Genomic DNA, 23027 nt, shown 5'->3' on the forward strand with positions numbered 1-23027 from the left:
AAAAAACAGTGGGGGGGGGGGGGAGGTATTTTTGATGTAGAAAATGTGTGCCAAATTTGAAAAGAATCGGTGGAATAGTTTCGGAGTTGTGATTGGCACCGACTTTTAAGAAGTCGTTTCGGGAAAAACGCGTTTGAAAAAATGACTGAAAAATTATCGATGCTCCGCATTCGAGGTAGAGTGCCTACAAAGGCTATAACTTTGAGAGTTCTGCTCCGATCCACTTAAAATTTTGACACAACATTCTTGAAATGATTTACTATAAGATGAGTGAAGAAAAAAAATTTCGATTTTGTGACCCTACCCCCCGCCCCCCCCCTTAACAAAGGCCGCTCGGAAAAAAACACAAAAAAACAAAATCTTTAAATGCGTTTTTCTCAAATCTATGTTTTTTTGACCTGTTGAGATCACTGTAACTTAAAAACCACTTGATAGATTTCAATAAAATTTATAGTGTTTTTGAAAAACATAAAAAACTCGTGGCTGATCGAAGCATTTTTTTTCCAAAAATTTAAATTTTTTTTAAACAATTAATGGACGGTTTTTTTCTCGAAAATCTGAAAAATATTTCCTAAGGCCGCCATATTGTTAATTTTGAAAAAAAAGCTTCGATCATAAACAAGATTATCTATTAATAAAATTAATTTCTCTTGTCCGCTTGATGAATCTCAAAGGACTTGTGATGATCACCGCAAGCGACTTCTGGAGAAACGGGCTCCACACAAACAGCGATAACTTTTACAATTATTATTTTTTTTTTAATTCTGCTAAAGTCAAGTCAAAACATGATGTATTAATGCAATGTGTTTAAGTTTGTAAAATAAAGCAATTGACTAGCGAAAAAAAATTATTGAAAATCATCATTTTTTCGGGCCTCTGACTACCCCTAACCCCTTAAATAATTATAATTATTTACGTATAGCGCTTGCATTTTGGTTGCGCGTAAGGGGAAATAAGGTTTCACGAATTCCAAAGGAGAAGAGAAATTCTGCGAATCATTTACTTTACTTTATCAACTTTGTTTCCCCGCTGCTGTAAATTCTTTTGGCCAAAGCTCGATCCCTCGGAAGTCAAAGTAGTGTGGTTCGACATGCGCTAATTAATAATTTTGTAGTAGTTGTATCTAAGTTATGAAATTGTATACAGATGCGAGCATGTATGAGAAAGTTCCGGTGAGCGACTATGCTGCCACACAAGCATGCCACGCGGCCTATGCCTATGCATTTCAATTAAATCTGCTTAAATCTTGTTACAGCTTAGTGAATTTTCTGTCTTTTGAAAATCCAATAATTTTATTTATATGCACGTCTTTTCATACGGACTACTTAAAATATTAATATTATGATTTATGGATTGTGTTTATTTTTTAAGTGTTCTGATTGCAATGGATTGTATATACATACATTTTATTTTTATTTTTATATTGTTTTTTTTTTTTGTCTACTTCAAATGGTTGCTAATTTTTTATACACTGCCTATAAATCTACACAGTTAGGTTTGTAAAAATAGCAGCACATTTAACTAAAACTGCAAAAAGTTTCGCGTTTAGAAAAATATTCGCTAAATTAAATACCTTTCTTAGTGTTAAATGTGTAAAGGTTTTCTTGTTTTTGTGTTCATACATTTAATGTGCACACACTTCTTTGTAAATACTGCTATTGTCATAAACATAACTGCACCTACATACAAAAATTGAAAACAATAGTTTTTATTCTACTCATGTTTTTGTTTTTGTTTTGTTTCCTTTGTTTTTGGCATGCAAAAACTTTAATTTTTTCGATAATGTTTTTTCTTGTTTCAAAACAAGAGACGAGGAATTGTCGTTACGGGGTTTATTTAAACGATGAGCTGCGCTCACCGAGTATTTGAATAGGACGGGGAGTTAGCGGAAATTAATTACACAAATGAAATTGAGCTTTACACGCTAGTTATTTTTTATTAGTTTAAGTTGTATGTATTTTTATGTAGTTCACTTGATTTCTTTTCACCTTTCTCCCAGCTGTCGTCTCTTATGCTATTCGCTCTTTTATTGTTGTATGCAAATTAAAAGAAAAAAAAAATACGAATGATATACTCAAACGAATGTGGGAGGCTGCTAAAACTTATCGATAAAGTATTTTTTATAATTCATAAGCGTTTTAAGTTGTGGGCGCAAGCTAGTGCGGCGGCATTTTACAACACTAATGAGAGCTTTTGTAAATGCGAAAAATAAACTGTAGTTTCCATACACATAAATGGGGTGCATTTGAAGATTAAGACTTTTTTCATGGTAATTTTAAAGTTGCAAAAAAAAAGTAAGTTAAAAAATTATTAAGACTTTTTTCATGGTAATTTTAAAGTTGTAAAAAAAAAGTAACTTAAAAAATTATTAAGACTTCTTTCATGGTAATTTTAAAGTTGCAAAAAAAAAAGTAACTTAAAAAATTATTAAGACGTTTTTCATGGTAATTTTAAAGTTGCAAAAAAAAGTAACTTAAAAAATTATTAAGACTTTTTTCATGGTAATTTTAAAGTTGCAAAAAAAATTTTTTATTTAAAAAATGCGTATGCAGCCGTTTAAATATGAAAAAAATCTAAAAAACTACCCGCTCAAAGCAAAAAAAAAATAAATAAAAAAATAAAAAAAAAAATAAATAATATAAAAAAATTCTATATAAGAAAAAATAATATAAAAAAATTATATAAAAAAAAAATAAAATTATATATAAAAAAAAAATAAAATTATGTAAAAAAAAATAATAAAAAAAAATATAAAAAACATTTTTTACTCCAACATAACATCCCCTTTCTGTGTTACCTAGTATCTACAAAATCATAATTTTCAGTAAATCGATAAAAATGTTTAGAGTTACTTAACTTCTACGAAAAGTTATAACTTTTTTTAAACGATACTCATAGTAGATACGAGGTTTTTGAATTCGAACAAGTAGATACGAGAAAAATCGAAACGCTCTGAAAAAAATTCTATGTATAATCATTATGAACATTGTATGTTTTGTTTTACGTAACAGGAGTGCTAAGGAGTGTTTTTCACTAAAAATCTCAATTTCGAAAAAAAATGAAATTACGAGGTTAACACAGAAAGGGGACGATAATTAATAATTTAGAGTTAGTGGGCAGTTTTATATAAGAGAGCATAAAATAATGTACAGGCACTGCCTGAAAGTTTACGCATAAATGTTTCTAATGGTTAAAATTAGCACAAAGCAAAATTAGTACACAGCAAGCAGTGCAAATCTTGGACCTCAAAATGTCGTATACTAAAATTACATGCACATACAGTCAACGACAAAAGAAAGTGTACGCCATATATGGACAAGTTTTGACTATTTAAAGTTAAAAAGAAAAAACTCTTTTTTTACACGAATTGTTTTGTTTTAACACGATTTCATTGAAATATTTTATGAGTTTTTCTTGACTCTCTTTTAAAAAGAAAAATCGGTTTTTACTAGAATTTGATTTAGCACGAGTTAAAAATATATATATGTATATATATATATATATTTTTTTTTTTTTGACACGATTTTTTTTTGTTTTAACACGATTTTATTGAAATATTTTATGATGCGATATTGAATTATTTTACGAATTTTTCTTGTCTCTCTTTTTACACGAATTCGATTTAACACGAGTTAATAAAAACAAAAAAAATTGTACACGAATTTAATTTCACACAAGTTAATAAGCAAAAAATTTTATTTTACATGAATTGTTTTGTTTTAACACAATTTGCAAATTTTATGAATTTTTCTTGAATCTCATAGAGCAAATAGAGTGGGATTTTTCGACACATGTACGAAGCGTTTAACTCAGTCTCAGGAAAATTAACTGAGACTCGGTAGATTTTGCTGTCGCCGTTTAATAATTTATTTCTTATATTGATTTAATGAATTAAAATGTATAAACACAAAATAAATTCTTAAGTGAACTCTAAAATGAATTTTTTAAAATTATTTAAAATTTAAGTTTTTTTTTTTAATTGTTTAATAATTAATTTAATATTGTTTTTTTTTTATACTGTTTTCACCTACTTCACTTTCTACACGAAATTTTTGGGAACATATCTAACGTGTAAACAGAGAATTAGGTGTATTTACTTTTTAATTCCACTTATTTGTTTATAAAAACACAGTTCATAGTATGATTCAATTATTAAAGGTTTGCTCACATGTGACATTAGAATTCTGACACTCCCTTACAAAAGGTCGCATTTAAGAAGAGCGAGGAAAGTGGAAAATTAAATATCTTTTTGGTCCAAATTACTTAAATTATAAATATAATCCTAGAATTATATTTTATGAATTAATTTTTAAGGTAAGGGATAAAAATCGATTTTTTTTTTTTTGCATGTTATTGTAGTAAAACATTTCAAAAATACCGTGTTAAAATTTTAAGTCAATCCGAGCAAAACTTTTTAAGCTATAGAGCATAAAGCCGAGCCGCCTCAAACATCTGCCGAGACGCAGCAGTTGCGCGCGTAGTCCGTTACAAACTTTAAACGCGGTTTTCTCGAACCTTTTTTTTTAAAGTGCGTAGTCATTGGCATTTGAAAACTACTCAACCGATCCTTTTGAAATTTTGCACACATATTTTACATATAAAAAACCTCCCCCCAACGTTTTTTTTCGTGGTGGTGGTTTTACACCTACAAAATGGTGGCATTTTTTCGTCAAAAATCACTTTTTACTTCAAACGACTACCAAATGGCTGAAAATGAAAATAAATCGTCAAAATAAACGTTGGGGGGAAGTTTAACTCATACTTTAACTAAATTATTAGATTTTTTTGATTTCAGATGATTCTACGCTGAGATATGCTGACTACTGCAAAATGTATTTTTGAAAAGACGTCTACGTAAATGTGCTCTCATTCGCTCATTTTGCAATATTTTTACATGAAAATTTGATCAAATATTCTTGAAATGTTACTTTATAATATGCAACAACTTTTAATAAACTGACTTGAACCGTTTCGCTACAATAAATTCATGAAAAAAGTGTTTTTTTAGCGTTTATCCCTTACCCCCCCCTTAAAACAATCTAGTGAGTACTTCCGCAACCTATATTTGAAAGGCATCGGGCTCAGATTGTCAAAATGTCCATCTTTCACGCTCATTGTCCCATTTATGATATCCTGATTTAAGCGGTATGTCCGGATGTGCTCCATATCGTCCTGAGCGCACCGAGCAAGTTCTTGCTCATAAGCACATCCTTCTGAAAGCGAAATGTTTTTCCTACATATTTTACTTTTCCTCCACTTTTACTCTAAATTTCTAGAGTTAGCAACCCAGTGTCTTGCTAAGGGAGCCGATTTGTCAAGAGGAAACGAGAATTTTGCTTACTGAGCAAAACCTTTTATTATTTCATGAGTTCATAGGACGACAAAAAAAGTAAAATTGTAAAAAATCAACGCAATTTTCAAAATGTTTCTAAAAATTCTGAGTAAAAAGTTTGAAATTTTGATGAAAATCGACAAATTTTATACATAGTTCGAAACAATGCTTTACGTGGTTTTTGTTGTAGTATGAACTATATTTTTATAAAAAAATACGACTCGCACTTTTTTATACCGAAATTCAATGATTTATAAAACCGCATACCCGAAATTAAAAAAAAAAAATAATTTTAGTAAAAAGTTTGAAATATTGCTGAAAATTTGCCTTTAACAAATTTTATTCGAATACTTGTTTTATATGGTTTTTGTTGTTTTTATTTATTATTTTTATAAAAATTATTATTTATTTATTTTTATAAAAAAATACGCCTCGCGGTTTATTAAACTGAAATTCAATGGTCTGTACAGCTGCATACACGATTTTTTTTTTTAATTCCAAATAAAAAGTTTGAAATCTTGCTGAAAATTTGCCGAATTTTTACAAATTTTATACGCGAACTTAGTATTTTGCTTATATAACTTTGCTTTATATGGTTTTTGTTGTAGTATGAACTGTATTTAAAAAAAAAATATATTTGAAATTACAAAATAAATAGTCAAAACTTATATGGTTTACACTTTATTTTGACGCCGGCTATCTGTATATGTACCTTAATGGGTTAGGTGGGTTTCAAAATTTCAAAAAATCGATTTTTTTTGTCTTATTAAATAGTATAATATGTTTAAAATATTCTCCTAAAATTTCAAATTGATCCGAGTAAAATTCTACGAGATAGACCCTTCAGAAGTTCCGCCCATCAGGCCATGTCAGTGCAGCGTTTCGTTTTTAAACGCGTTTATCTCAAAACTCGATTTTTTAAGTCGGTAGTCACGATTTCTCGAAAACTTATGAACCGATCCCTTTCAAATTTTGCACACTTCTTCAAAATAACATTATCTCGTGCTTGAACGAAGGAATTTTTTTTTCTATTCCAAGTAATTTTTCAAGGGCATGAAGGGTGCAAATTCTACTCAAAATAAGGGTTTTTTGTTTTCAACGCCGCCAAAAATTTAATTTTTGTTTTTTTTTTTCCTTCGTCCAAGCACGAGTTTGAAACATCTACTAACAGAAAATTTTTTGTTTTTGAATTTCAGATGAATCTGTCATGAGTTATCCTGACTACGCCGAGAGAACTTTTTTTAGGGGTCATAGGAGACGACGTGTCCACGCCTTAATTTTCAAAATTTTTCAATGAAAATTTCACAAACTACTTATAAAATATGTATCTTTTATGTGTTAAATTGATGGAATGAAATATTCTGTTGATTAAATAAAAAAAAATTAATAAAAATGTACCTATTTTGAGCTTTTGAAACCCACCTAACCCCTTAAAGGACATGGCGTTGAAGTCTCTTAAGCCTCTCACAAATTTGCTAATAATTTCAAAGCTTCGCTTTAGAGTTTAAATATTTTTTGAAGAGGTAAAGCTTTTTTAAAATTTTTTTAATGAAGCCTATGGATTGTATTTGCCTTACGATTGCAAATCCGCGTTGCTTCCAAAATGTACAAAATGAAAAATGCTGCATAAACGTGGCTTGCCAAAACGAGGCTGTTTGAAAAACCTCTGTTGAAAAACAAAAACCAATTCAATCGTTTGTATTTGTAAGCTACATATATTTTAAATTTATTCATACACTTAATATACACGTATTCAATTGTGGTTGAGTATATCATTCGTTTGCCGCTTGCGTTCGCAAATATGTACTCTCTAGCGCTACTTCTAAGACATGGGAAACATTCATCAGATTCATGAATGCTCTTTAATTTAGTTTTAATTTTTGTTTTATTTTTTATTTTCTTTTTGTTTTTTGTTTTTTTTTTAGAAAAGTTTTATTATTTATTTATTATGCATATATATATATAGCAATTTTCTTTTTGTTGTTGTATGTATGTAGTAGAAATGCTTCTTAATCCATATTTTCATAATAATAAATGTATCATATTTGTATATATTTTGTTTCTGTTACTTCTGCTTTGTTAATTTAAACCAACTACAGCTCTACTTGCACTACTGTTTAACCGCTCAATTGCTTGCTATTCGACTTCCTTCTCCCCACGGTGTCCGGAGTTCTACTGCACGCGTTTCTATTCCTCTGCCGGCTTCGTCAACTTCGCTTAGTCATTATGATCAATTTTAACATCACTACCGTCAAGCTTCTTTTGTATCATCTAACATGTTGTTGTTGTTGTTGTGGTTTTGGTGATGGTGTTGGTGCTGCTATAGATTGCGCTTTATCCAAAATTTATACTTAAACAAACACCTTGGCCAAGCCATCTGCTCCGGCGCTAGCGATGTATGGTTTGGTAGCATGGAACGCCACATCGAATATACTTTCATCGAACTTCTTGCGATGCGCTGTAATCTCTTGCACACATGTCTTATTGTCCAAATTCCAAAGTCGTATCGAGCAGTCATGTGAGCCCGACAGCAAGTACAGCCCATGCGCGTCCACGGCGAGCGACGTGACAGGCTCCAAATGTGCCACCATCGAATGTATCAACGTCCCCGATACGTTATCCCAGAAGCGTATGTGACGATCCTCATGTGCAGTGATCGTTATAGGCAGCGTCGGATGCGATACCACTTTGTTAATAAATTTCCCCGTATTGCCAGACATCTCCTGAGCAGCCTCCAATTTGACCACCTGCTTGCCGGTCTCTGTGTCATACACAATACAATGTGCACTATTATATGCCACGACAATGTGATCCACCTCGTTGCGCACAAAATCAACCGATGATGGTGTACCTTCAGCCTCGGAAGCAGTGTAGGTGCGCAACAGCGGTTCCTTGGTGTACGGCGACCAGAGTTTCACGGTGCCATCGGCTGAGCATGACACAATATTGCTATGCATCGTAGTCAGACCCCACACGGCGTCTGTGTGGCCCTCCAATGTGCCAGAGTGTACGCTCGGATCATAGCAATCGTAAGGATCGATATTGGGCGATGGTAGTTGCCAACATTCAATGTTACCATCCAAACCGCCCGAATAGCAAAATTCACCGGTAGTGGACATGCCGAGACACAGTACGGGGCCGGTGTGCGCACGGAACGTGTACAATGGCTCCACATCGAGACTAGCTGACTTTTTGGCTTGTACCGTTTTCTGTAGATTCCACAATTTGAGTGTGTGATCTTCAGAAGCGGTGATCAGCACCGGCTCTTCCGGGTGGAAAATCAATGCGCGTACACCATCGAAATGCGAACGCAGCGTATATTTGGCGTTCCAGGTTTTGCGGTAGCTACCAGTACCGCCGCCAGTGCCGTCCTTGGCGTTTGCATCGTACGAACTCTCCGCCTCGTTATTCACCGTTAGTTGAGCAAGCTCGCCTAGGCCAAGCGAAGCATCAACCTCTTCGTCGCCACCGGCTGTGACGGCGGTGATGAGATTGCGCCGAGCCGCGGCTGAGGCAGCTACGTTGTTAGCAGTGTTGTTCAATTGTTCCGTGGTATTCGATGATGAGTATCCTTAGAGGGGGGAGATATATGTCAGGGATTGGATGTGTGGTGTGGGAAGAAGAGTGGATAACGGCGGTGGGATGGGTCCATTTACACATTTTTTTTTGAGAGAGAGTTGTGATGAGCAAGGTTAAACCAGGTTTTGTAATAGATGTGATGGAAATTTTGATAAATATTTCATAGAAAGGAAGAGTAAAAAAGAAATTAATTAGTTTCAAGCAAATATATATTTGTATATTTTCTATGAAAAAGCAATATTGTATCTAAATTATGAGAGGTTCATATTGAAAGGTTGCTGATAGACAGAAAGCGATGGCGAGAGCAAACAGCAAACAGCAAAGGAGAAGATTATTTTATTTTATTTATTCCGGCCAAGGACTGTCACTTTAGCAGCATTCCCCATATAAATGTATGGGGAATGTTTATGCTGCTACAACAACAACACTTTTTTTATTTAAATTTGTGAACATATTTTTAAAACAAATATGTTTTTATATTTTTTCGATTATGATTACAAAAAATAAAATAAATACTATAAAAAATACAAATTAGTAGGTATATTCAAATTCGAAAAATAAAATAGATGCTTTGCATTTCAATTCAACCGGGCTATTCGGGACATGTTCTTCGATTTCGATGTAACTCAAATATGTTGCTCTCTGGTCAAAATAATGTGACACGTATTTCTTTGTTCGCACGAAAAAAAATTTTCCAACTTTTATCGGCAATTTTTTTTCGGCTTAAAATCGATTTTTTAATTATATAAGAAAACATTTTTGTTAATTTCTCATAACTTAGTCATAAATGAACCGATTTTAATGATTCTGGGTTCAAAATGGAGCGGCTAGTCATTTTAAGAATCGATTCCAATTTCATGAATTCAAAACATCGAAGCTTCAAATGAAATGGTTGTTTTCTGCGACAAGACACGGCAAAGGGGTGTGCGTTGGCATAGGGGATCATTACCTTCCCACACAGCGAAAGTTCGGTCTTCCTGGACTTCGTCTTGAAAATAATCGGTGATTTTTTCGACTATTCCATTGACTCCCCTTCTTTAAATACGCATGCATCGCTGTTTACTGAACAGACTCCGACAGAAAGGACGATATTACACAAATTCAAAACTTCGACACCATACCTATTTAAGCAATACTTCAGGCCCACTAATAGTAATTCAAAATTAGTGCAATGAATGCACAAACAAACTTGCTTCATAGGTGAAAGGACAATCCATTTCAGTCGGAGAGTGTAAAATCCGATTTTAAATTCTGGATTGTCGCGCTTGAACAATTGAAGTTGATATCACAATATTTGAATGTTAACAATAAAATCATTAAGATCATCAATTTCTGTCATTTTTTTTTTTTTTTGTAGTGTGGATACTATTTTTGTCAATATTTACTGAGCAGTTCACGGTTGTGCCGAAAAACAGGTTTTTTACTAAAAAATTCATTACTCAAAAACAACTGATTTTAGCAACTGGGCATTCAGCTCAATTGAAGTTTGAGGTGTCCTCTTGATATGGAAAAAGTTAAAAAAATACACTTTTTGAAATATTGAATTTCGAAAAAAATTCGCACTTTTTGTTTTTTGCAAAATAAAAAAATGTCAACTACTTTTTTACTATTGTTTGTACATGAAGTCGCCCGTACAAGTAATGACGATCATTTTGAACCCAGAATCATTAAAATCGTTCATTTTTGACTAAGTTATGAGCAATTAAAAAAAATTTTTTCTTACATAATTAAATAAAAAAATCGATTTTGAGCCGAAAAAGAAAATTGCCGATAAATCTTGAAAAAAAAATTTTTTCGGGCGAACAAAAAAATACGTGTCTCATTATTTTGACCAGAGAGCAACATATTTGAGTAACATCGAAATCGAAGAACATGTCCCGAATGTCACCATAAAATAAATAAAAAATACAAATTATTTGGGGAAAAAATTAAAAAAAAAAATAATAATACAAATTAGTAGGGATATTCAAATTGGGAAACGTAAAATAAATAAAAAATACAAATTATTTGGGGAAAAATTAAAAAAAAAATATAATAATACAAATTAGTAGGGATATTCAAATTGGGAAACGTAAAATAAATAAAAAATACAAATTAATGGGGAAAAAATAAAATAAAGAAAAAATACAAATTAGTGGGGATATTCAAATTAGAAATAATTAAATAAATAAAAAATACAAATTAGTGGGGAACAAATAAAATAAATAAAAAATGCAAATTAGTGGGGATATTCAAATTAGAAAAAATTAAATTAATACAATAAAAAATACAAATTAGTAGGGAAAAAATCAAATAAATAAAAAATTCAAATTAGTGGGGATATTCAAATTGGGAAACGTAAAATAAATAAAAAATACAAATTATTTGGGGAAAAATTAAAAAAAAAATAATAATAATAGAAATTAGTAGGGATATTCAAATTGGGAAACGTAAAATAAATAAAAAATACAAATTAATGGGGAAAAAATCAAATAAATAAAAAATACAAATTAGTGGGAATATTCAAATTAGAAAAAATTAAATAAATAAAAAATACAAACTAGTAGGGAAAAAATAAAATAAATAAAAAATACAAATTAGTGGGGAACAAATAAAATAAATAAAAAATTCAAATTAGTGGGGATATTCAAATTAGAAAAAATTAAATTAATAAAAAATACAAATTAGTAGGGAAAAATGAAATAATTAAAAATTGCAAATTAGTGGGGAACAAATAAAATAAATAAAAAATACAAATTAGTGGGAATATTCAAATTAGAAAAAATTAAATAAATAAAAAATACAAATTAATAGGGAAAAAATAAAATAAATAAAAAATACAAATTAGTGGGGAACAAATAAAATAAATAAAAAATACAAATTAGTAGGGGAAAAAAATAAATAAAAAATTCAAATTAGTGGGAATATTCAAATTAGAAAAAATTAAATAAATAAAAAATACAAATTAGTAGGGAAAAATGAAATAATTAAAAATTACAAATTAGTGGGGAACAAATAAAATAAATAAAAAATACAAATTAGTGGGAATATTCAAATTAGAAAAAATTAAATAAATAAAAAATACAAATTAGTAGGGAAAAAATAAAATAAATAAAAAATACAAATTAGTTGGGGGGGGGGGGGGGGGAAATAATACAAATTAGTGGGGATATTCAAATTTGGGGGGAAAAATACAAATTAGTAGGGGAAAAAATAAAATATATTACAAATTAGTGGGGAACAAATAAAATAAATAAAAAATACAAATTAGTGGGGATATTCAAATTAGAAAAAATTAAATAAATAAAAAATACAAATTAGTAGGGAAAAAATCAAATAAATAAAAATTACAAATTAGTGGGGAACAAATAAAATAAATAAAAAATACAAATTAGTAGGGAAAAAATAAAATAAATAAAAAATACAAATTAGTTGAGAAAAAATTAAAAAAAAAAAAATAATACAAATTAGTGGGGATATTCAAATTTGGGGGAAAAAATACAAATTAGTAGGGGAAAAAATAAAATAAATAATAAATAAAAATTAGTAGGGATATTCAAATTGGAAAAAATTAAATAAATAAAAAATACAAATTGGCATTTTTATTGTCGTAATTCATTATTTAACTTCGTACTACTTTTAGTTTTCATTTTATATTGCACAGCGCAAAATTTACCGCGAAAAAATTTTTGTTAGTACATTTTCGAAACTTTGCTGTTTGCCACTCGCCCGAAATGCATTCACAATAAGAGGCAGGAGTAAAAAAAAGCCAAAATGCTTAATTATACTTTTGAAAAGGAACAACTATTTATAAGAATAATAAGCACCTTCGGTTATTAGATTTATATCATTCAGAAGCTGCTCCCCAACCTCGGCATCAAGATCTTTTAAATATAAAAAAAAATGAAAAAAAGAACACAAAAAATACAAAATAATTGTTGAAATAGAAAGAAGCGAAGAAAATGTCTTGTACTTGTTGTAGCTGATTTTATTTCTTTGGTTCGCTCAGTGCGACTGCGCAACAGCTGCGTGATTTTATTGCAATGAAAATGAATTGAATTCGATTATATTTAAATACATAAGTGAGGGCGGAAAATGAGAGAATACTCGAAAACGAACTAAAGTAATGTAAACAAGTGGTGTGAAGAAAAAGTGGAAAATTGGATGAGGGACGAAGGTTTTTTTTTTTAAACTTCGCTTAATGACTGACTTTGAAGCTTAGAGGTGGAGAAACTATCATAAAAAAATAGTAGCCTTGGAACTTGAGTTATCTTTGGAAAGTCGGATTAGTTTAAAAAATCCGCTACAAAAAATGTTAGTTAATATTTGTATACGAATAACCTTAAAAATGTGTTTTATCTAAAAATAAGCTAAAAACAAATTTTTGCTAAATATGTGTTTCCCTCAATGAAAACTAAAGGTTTTGAATATTGGAAAGCGATAAAGAAAAGCGCAACGATAACGACATTTGCATACTTATTTGGTAGTGAGAAATGTAAAGGATAGATAAGCTAAGCATAGTTTGAGTGCTTTTATTTATAGGAAGAAAAAAGTTATATTTTATCTAATCATTTTAAAATTGTGTAAGTTGAAATTTTTTTATCAAAACTGTCATAAATTTATACTTTATATATAAAGGGTGATCAGATCGGCGGCAATTTTTCCAATGGGTGGTTTTTGACAGATCACGCGTAACTACTGTCAAACGACATACATAATTTTTTTAAACATTCATTGACATTTCAACATAGAAAAACTCACGCTTTCACAACGTTTGAAAATCGCCCAATTAATTGTATTAGGAAAATCGACGCTCTGTGAAAAGAGTTCGTGGCGCGCTTAGGCAAACTTAACAAAGCAAACCATCGATAGAGAATAACAATAATCAATAGAGAATAATTTTACATTACTGAATGATACTCGACCGATTAGACCACGCACAGCCGGATTTGAAGCGAATATTGCAGCAGTAAATGAGAGCTTTGCCGAAGATCCGGAAGAATGGATTCGGCGGCGATCTCAACAACTTGGCCTATAGACTGTTCACTAGACAGGGCTAGCTTACTGGGACGGCAGCTCTTGGTCGGGAAAAATCCGAGTCATTCCGGTGACGTAGAACCGGCTGCCATGGAAAACCCACTCAACTAACACCCCTCTCCCTCTGGGCCCAACCTGTCGAAACAGCATGTTTTCTGGGTCTACCTTTAGATGAGCCTGACGAAGACGACCGGTGAAATACTTTACACTGACGGTGCTTTTCTTACTGCTACAACAACAACAAATTGGCCTATCTTATAATACTACTTGGGCGATTTTACGCAAAGATCTTCATCAATATTTGGAAACGGCCGATCTTCCAAAGCGTCATAATTTCGGTCGTTGGGCTCTTGAAAAACTCGCCGAAAATCCGAGAGGGACCAGAATTTTGTTCAGCGATGAGGTTCGTTTTCAGCTTAATGGATACGTCAATAAGCAAAATTGCCATATTTGTCCTGAAGAGCAACCCGAAGTCATTCAGGAACAGCCATTACATCCACAAAAAACAACAGTTTAGTGCGGCCTATGAGCTGGAGGAATTATCCGCCCATATTTATTCAAAGACGAGGCTGCTGCCAATGTAACAGTGAATGATGAAATCTATCGCGCCATGATAAACGGTTTTTTGATGCTGGAAATTGAAGCTCGTGATATCCACAACATTAATTCCAGCAAGACGGCACTACCTGCCATAGAGTTTGTGAAACAATGAATTTGCTGCGTCATCGTTTCGGTGAGCAGTTTATCTCTCGTCTGGGACCAGTGGATTGGCCACCAAGATCATGTGATATCACGCCTTTGAACTATTATTTGTAGGGATATGTAAAGTCTAAATGCTTCGTGGACAAACCAGCTTCGATTGAGGCATAGGAAACCAACATTACTAAAGTTGTTCACGAGATACCGACAGAAGTCATCCAGCGAGTCATTCAATATTGGTGTTTACGGATGGCCGAATTACGACGCAGTTGCGGCCAACATTTGAAAAGAACGGTTCTATACAAAAATAATTAAAGTTGTACAATCAATTTGAATTTTCGTTGTTTTATTCCAATTTGAAATACGATAACTATAAATTGATCACCCTTTATATATAATATAATTGGCGTTTACACCATTTTTGGGTGTTTGGCCGAGCTCCTCTTCCTATTTGAGATGTGCGTCTTGCTGTTGTTCCACAAATGGAGGAACGTACAGTTTCAAGCCGACTCCGAACGGCAGATATTTTTTATGAGGAGCTTTTTCATGTCAAAAATACACTCAGAGATTTGCCATTGCTGGCCGAGGAGCGGCCGCTGATAGAAAAAAAACTTTTTCTATCACTTTGGTGTTTCATGTACGAACATTCGAACCTGCGCACTTCCGAATGGTAGTCACGCAACAAATCATTCGGCTTCGGCGGACTGTCATAATTACTCAAACTAATTTTTTTAATTGCCAGCCGTCGTAACCGAATGGCCGGCCGCAAACCGAGTTATATATAATTTTTTATTAATGGATTTTACTTATTCAAAGTATAAAATTTCTTTGCAAGTCAAGTATTGCTTCAGCTACTTGCAACAAAAAGTCTCTCTTATTAATGCATGAAAAATTTAAAATTCTTTTGTCAAACATTTTTTTTTACCGAACAGTTTGTTATATGGCATGAGAACAATAAATTTAATAAATATTTATTATATTATTATACAAATTATATTTAAGAAATGAAATTTAAAAATTGAAAATTGTGGTAGTTTAATTTTTAGCTCACTCAAGTGTTTATTTAAAAGTTACGAAACAAGGCGAATTTATTAAAAGTGGTATCCAAGGATGATAGAGTACTTGATTCGCCTTGGGTAGTATCGGTAAATCAGCTGTTTTTTTGGTTTTTCTTTCGGCGCGTCCATGTAGCTGTCAGCACTGAATGAAACAAGGCGAATTTATTCTTTGTTTTCTACTTTGCCAACACTTTGCCCTGCCAATCAAATGCACAAAACATTGTTGTTGGTCTAGTGCCCACCACCATCTTTAATGAATGCGCCTTGATACGAATAGCAAAAATCAAAAAATCAAATTGAATGTATAGAATTTGCACAGCGAATAAGTGAAATTTGCAATGGTAAAATCAAGTTGATGAACGAAAACATTCTCTAGTTAGGGGTTAGGGGTAGTCAGAATTTTCAAAAATTTTATTTTTTTTTTTGCATTTTCTGTGAAAATTTGAAGTGAATCCGACAAATACTTTTCGAGTTATTAAACAATTAACAAAGGGCGTTCGGGCGCTCCGGAGCTCGATAGAAAAACTTTAAATGCGTTTTTCTCAAAACTATGTTTTTTGAACTGTTGAGATCACTATAACTTAAAAACCGCTTGTATATTTCAATAAAATGTATACTGTTTTGGAAAAACATAAAAAACTCGTGCCTGATCGAAGAATTTTTTTTTTTTAATTTCGATTTTTTTTTTTAAATGAATTGTCGGTTTTTTTCTCGAAAATCTGAAAAATATTTCCTGAGGCCGCCATATTGTTAATTTTGAAAAAAAGCTTCAATCAGGCACAAGATTATTTATTAATAAAACTAATTTCTCTTGTCCGATTGATTTTAGATGAATCTCCAAGAACTTGTGATGATCACCGCAAGCGACTTCTGGAGAAACGGGCTCCATACAAACAGCGATAACTTTTACAATTATTAATTTTTTTGTTTGAAATTTTGATAAAAGTCAAGTCAAAACATGATATATTAATGCTATGTTTTTATTTTTGTAAAATATTTGTAAATAGTCGCAAAAAAAAATTATTGAAAATCATCATTTTTTCGGACCTCTGACTACCCCTAACCCCTTAACTCTCTCGCAAAAGAAAGTAAAATGTATCCATGTTTGCCGCCAAAAGTGTGATTATTATATTTACAATTATTAAAATTTATTAATTTATTAAAATTTTTCTTCAAAAACTTTCCATTTCACTCGTTCTTACTATGAATATTAATTTAGGTATTTTTTTTTTTTTTTGACCAAACCCTATTTCTTTCTATTTTCAAGCTTACAAAAAGGCATTAAGCGTTTATTCTTGATAAGAACTTTCTTTCATTACCAGCCATTACAAAAGTGCAAAGCAAGAGAAATGAAAATCGTACCAAATTGGCGTTAGGTAGATAAGTAGATACATAGATGCGCGATAGAATAAAATTAATAGTGAAGAAGCAAATGGCAAGAGTACGCATTTTAGTAAGTATGTATTAGACAATAGTTGCAATATTAGTACATAAATTCAAGTATTTGCATACATTCACGCGTATGTATGTAAGTATGCGTGTATAGTTTTTTTTATTTTTTCTTTTTTTTTTTAATTTCTGTCAAATTCGTAACTTTATGTCCTACCTTCGCTAATCATATCCTTGCTACACTTGTTACGCTTTGTAGTCTTCACATCGGCATCATCATTCTCACCAGATACCATTTCGAGATCATCGGAAATCTCATCATCATCGGACATTTCAGTAGTGCCAAGAAATTCAAAATTAGCCATTACCGCTGCTTCAGTATCTAAAATTATGGCATCGTTTTGTTGTGCTTTCTTAGCTGGTGTGCGACGACCTAACAAACACAATTATGTAATTGAAAATGCTCAATAATTTTAAATTCATTAAATTCATTACTAACCCTCGGATTCCGCAGCACGCTTATTATTCTCATTGCCATTGATGTTTGGACTGACATTCTCCTCCTGTTCGGAGTTATTATTGAGACCAAGTATGGAGCGCACCCGATTCGAACGCACGTCGATTATATTATCTGTGTAACCGATTTCGGCCAAATACTGCCGCAGCATTTGTCTGCCCTGTCGCCAAGTTGTATTCGATACTGAACTGTAGGGTACTTCGGAATCGGGCGCAACCTCACTGCCGAGACCGGCATCATCTGTTGGCGGTTTCAATTCGTTCAATTGAGGCGGATCAGTACCATATTTTAGTCGATAGAATTTGGCACGCTCTTGGCGCAAAGCGTACTCTAACATTTTAATGCGTCGTGTTAGATCGGACTTGAGGCTCTCGAGACATTTTCGTTCGCCCAATAGCATGGCTATGCGTGCCTGTTAACAACAGATTCAGAAAAAAAGGGGAAATTAATATTTTATTTTATTAGGCCGTACATAAATATATTCAAATATAAATTTTTAAAACTTTTTTAATAAAATTACATATAATAAAATTATATTTACTATACAAATATTAATAAATATCGGATATTTCAAAAGTGACGCTTAGATGTTAGTAGTGAATAATTCCCAGACTGTACCTTTTTTTATGCCATCTTTGAATTTTTTCAAGTAGATAGATGTAAAATTTTGCACGATAAAAAATGCATTAAAAATATTGAAACTTATTATTATTATTATTAGAAGGCCATTACGCACTGCGACCAGAGCTGATCTATTGTGAAAGGCCAATTTTTTTAACTCTAGAGTTTTAGGCTTTTTAAAAATTTTAGCACAATTTTGGGTTTGTTGTTGCAAAGATTGCATGGAGATACTACGATACCACCAAGGTGATGAAGTCTCTATCTGCCCAACGCAGGACATCCACAAAGCACAGGTTCTGAGCTTTCTATGTCCATTTCGCAAAAGCGGCAGACATTGGTCTCAGATAGACCAATATTAGTTAGATGATACCTCAGGCTGCAGTGACCTGTAAGATATCCTGTTAAAAGACGCAGATCTACTCTGCTTAGTGAGAGAAGCTTGTCAGATATTCCTTTGTTGGGACTTAGGAATAGTTTGGCTTGTCGCTGACCGGCACAGTTTAGCCAATGTGCAGCAAATTTCCTTTCTTCCCATTTCCTAAGGAATTCATTAATGTGGCCTTTTGTGAGCCCACAGAAAGGCTCAGGAACAGTAAGTTGCATATTTGCTCCTTGTGTTGCATGGTCATCAGCCATTTTATTTCCCTCATGTCCTTCATGCCCCGAAATCCAGCCTATTGTTACTCTGTCGAGGTTTCCTAACGTGTTGAGAAGGTTTAGGTAATCATTTAGCAATTTAGAGGTGATAGTTGTGAATAGAAGGGCTTTTAGAGCCGCTTGGCTATCTGAAAGTATGTAGATGTGAGTACCTCTCATTTTCCTGCTAAGGAATATTGTTGGGTAGAGTCCCATCGGAATCGATTTTTTGAATTTAGACCCATTGATTCCTGTGCCTGTTCTACCATTTTCCAATTTGGACCCATCAGTAAACCATAGCTGAGAGCTGGGTTTGAAAGTGATAGAATTAGTTCTCTAGTCTGTGCGTTCATTAATTATAACTTGGAAGTTACTGAAGAGTATTGGTTTGGATGATAGTATATCATCCCTATGAGGAATGGGACTATGTAGGAAGTCTTCTAAGATCTTTAAATGTCCTTTCATATCCCCACTTTTAAGTTCAGATATACCTTTTAATCTTAAGGCACTCGAGCGAGCTTCCCTTTCAATCAAGATTGGAATTGGGGGTATGTTCGAGAGCAATATTATGAAAAATAGTCGATCTTTAAGAACAATTCAGATTGGTGAAAAAATTTCAAGAAATTGATTCTGTAGCGGATAGAAAAAGTACTGGCAGACCAAAAACTGGACGTTCTGTTAAGAAGATTGCTGATGTAGCGCAAAGTGTTGTCGATATCTCGACAGTCTCAACAATTAGGCATTCATGAATCGACTGTTTGGCGGATTTTAACTGTAGACGTGCTTGTGATGGACATTTAATTAATTTTAATAAAAATAGTGAAAGCTTTCAGATTCTAAATTTGTACATGTTTCATTTTAAAACAATATCTAGGGACGTTTTTTTAAAGACCCTTTATAAATAATTATATCTTCTACTCAAAGATGAACGAGACTTCGAACGAGAATTCGAAGAACACACTCGAGCTTGACTTGTTTACAGTAGCACAGAAAACAAACTATGTGACATATCATGCTGAAATTTGCCATGTAAGCTTATAACAGTCCTACCAAAAAACAAAAAATTTATTTTTGCCATATGTCATCCGCGGACCGTTTTATTGATAACGTCTCGTTCATATTTGAGTAGAAGGTATTATATTAAAATATTATACTTAATTGGGTTATTAGGCAATGAGGTTCAGACCCATTTCAGAAACGAGCTAAGTTTTTTACTCATCGTTCCACACAACAATTCTACGTTACCGGAAGAATCCGGATTTATATCCGGCCAGAGATTGCCATTTCATCGACATACGCCAAAAAGTATGAGATGTGAAGAAATGTTTTATACTGATACAACAAGGATTTTTCAATCACGGAATTATGTTATGGTTTTCAAAATCGACAAAAATTATCGAACAAAATGCCATATATTTGATCTAAGTACTTCGGATAATCGTAACTACATATGTGAATCGTATAATAAATATTAAAATAATATTTATGTTTAAAGTTAAATAAAAAAATCGAAGTCCTTCAATTTTACCAATACCAGTTTTTTTTTAATTTTGATATAATAAATTTTGAATTTTAATATAATAATTATCAACATGAAATAATACCTGGTCATACGACATACTAATACTGTTAAAAGTAACACATTTATTTAATTAGGGGACTCACATAGTCACATAGTCATAAATCATAAACCAAAATCTTAAAAAACTAGCATAGTTGTGAACAGGTCCAACTTCTAAAAACTATACCAGCCTAAGAAATTCTTGCATAACGTAGCCAAGAAGCTCATTTGAAGTGACAGAAACCAGCTGAGCACTTACATATTATATAACCCCTCGTATATATCAAGGATGATAGATTTACCAGGTCTGTCCATTAGGTATGGTGAAAAACAAAATTATGCGCGCGACTGCGGGCATATGCCACTTTACAGAGTATTCGGCAGCCGAATTATGCACGATCATTTTCGATAATCACTCATCCAATCAGTCGTTGCTCAGATGGCAACTAAGTGAGGTTGTGTCGATTTTCCATATTTGACTAGCACTCTATTTTTTTTTGTAAACAAACCGCTTTGAGTCCCCTGTTACGCCAGCCAATCAGCAAATTCTGTTAAATTCGCTGAGAGCCGGTTAACGGTCTGATATTGGCCGCATCTGTAATCTTTCACCATGTGTACATATACCACTCAGAGTTGTTGTTTTTTTACTTTCTTTTTCTGTGTAAGCCAATAAAAAAATTTCTTAAATGATTTTACTACAGCTTGTGAATCTCCGTAAATGTACTTGAAAGAATGCTAAAGCTAAGTAAAAATCTTGTTTTTTTTCACTATCGGCACGATTGCGAATATAATACGACATTCCTGAAGAGAATACATAAACAAATCTACTGTTAAGTCCACAATGTTTTTTGATAAAGCGATTATAGTTATTGTTTTGCGAAGAAAAACAAGTAATCAAATGACGCCCTTGTCTGATAATTCTATGAAATGCAAACATCGCATGTATTTGAGTACAAATATGAAAACACCAATACCAAGTAAAATAAAAGCAATACCAGTAGCCACATAATAAGTGCGACGTTTTAAATATTTCGCATTTTTAATTGATTATACAAACGTTTATTATTAATTCCGATGTGCATACATATTTTATTGTTAAAAGTCGGGTAGACAGTGGGGCAAAACTGTACTAAAAGAGGAGATTAATGCGCGTAGACTGGCAAGTAATATAATATTTTTGTTGAGGTTAATTATGCATAAAATGTAAAAAATAAAATCATCAGAATAGATTTAAAGAGTGTAAAAAGTTGTAAGCCCTTTTCAAAATTTGTTAGAAATGGGTTCAGGGTTAAATAACATTTCTTCATTTAATTAAGCTTAGAATATCGCTTGAACAATATGTTCTCTTTCTTCTTTATCAAAACCATCATGTTGTTGTTGTTCCATCATAACCATTCCCCAAACATACATATGCATATGGGGACAGTCCGTGGCCGGATATAAATCCGAGTTGTTCCGATTACGTAGAACCGCCTGTGTTTGCTTTCGCCTTCGCCTACGTTATCAACATTTTTAAATGTAGGACACAACAAAAAAAAATATTTTCCCCAAACATGAATGCGGAATGTTTGGGCTGTGACAACGCCAGCCAATAAAAGTACATTTTTATTATTCATTTTTTACTTTTTCGTACTTTTTATGCTTGTTCTAATTCCCCCTTGAGAAATTCGAGTATAATTGAAAATTTAGTTCACATAAGAAAATGCATATACCGTAAAAGTACGCAACATTTACTATTCAAAGTTTATAAAAATTAAAACAATGTTTCTCCAACTTACACCACACCCCAACTATATCGGCATGCATAGCCAAAAAATGCGCTTAAAAATTTTTCCCAACAAACAAAAATTTAAATATTTAGGAACATATTAAACAAATAAAAAAATAACTTTCGAAGTAAAAAAATAGCTTCAAATCATGCGCGCACACGAAAAGAAAAGGAATGACAACTTTCAGAAAACGAAATTTTTTTTGGCAAATACTATAATTAGTGATGAATTTTGCAATTAGTGATGAAAACTTTATCACCTGGAACTGAAAACTTGTATGCAAACTAAAATTTATTTTTGAATTAACCTCTAAAAAGTACACAATTTTTCCAAATCCGCACATACGCCATCAACACTAACAATGTAGCTTGAAAAAAATCATTGAGGGTGTGAAAAAAGGAGCAAATTATATATTTACTTATCACACAATTCATACAGAGCAACGACAAACCAAATGACTGCAAACACACAAAAAAAATTATAATTTTAAAGTACAAAATAGGTCGAAATGTTGGGTAATAAAGCCAGAGATTATATGTACAGTACTAATTTTAGTCCAATTAACGCCTTTGACCAATCTGGCGATATAAATCAGAGTTTGAACAACATATTTTTATAGCAGGGGTATAAGAGATCGAAATTTTTTTGTATTCGCAATATTTGCTTGCGATTTTTCAATCTATTTAAGTTTGTACATGCACATCGCCAACGCCCTACTATAAAGTTTCCCGAACAGTTGATTTATGTGTTTCTTTTTCTTAATTAAACTCTGCAAATATCACTTTATTTATTATAATATTTCCTCATCTACATTGCACTACAGCGATTCGCAAATTATTTTACGATCGGC

At 32.3% G+C, this 23027-nt stretch overlaps 1 protein-coding gene across 14 annotated transcripts in view; it reads right to left on the reverse strand.

The window, feature by feature from the left end:
* Positions 1-7024: 7024 nt before the first annotated feature.
* LOC129246970 (striatin-3) overlaps positions 7025-23027 on the reverse strand; it is a 56983-nt gene continuing 40980 nt past the window's right edge. For 11 of the 14 annotated variants that reach the window (XM_054885746.1, XM_054885738.1, XM_054885745.1 and 8 more), the window contains exons 3-6: positions 17573-18002; positions 17291-17506; positions 12718-12774; positions 7025-8849 (exon numbers count right to left, since the gene is read on the reverse strand). In XM_054885746.1, coding sequence (XP_054741721.1) covers positions 7684-8849; positions 12718-12774; positions 17291-17506; positions 17573-18002 — 1869 coding nt within the window. In that variant the 3' untranslated portion in view covers positions 7025-7683. Of the gene's footprint in view, positions 8904-12717; positions 12775-17290; positions 17507-17572; positions 18003-23027 lie in introns of all 14 variants that reach the window. The other 3 variants (XM_054885752.1, XM_054885751.1, XM_054885750.1) reach the window with 3 other exon arrangements.

This window comes from Anastrepha obliqua, chromosome 5, assembly GCF_027943255.1.
Source record: "Anastrepha obliqua isolate idAnaObli1 chromosome 5, idAnaObli1_1.0, whole genome shotgun sequence".
Classification (NCBI taxonomy): domain Eukaryota; kingdom Metazoa; phylum Arthropoda; class Insecta; order Diptera; family Tephritidae; genus Anastrepha; species Anastrepha obliqua.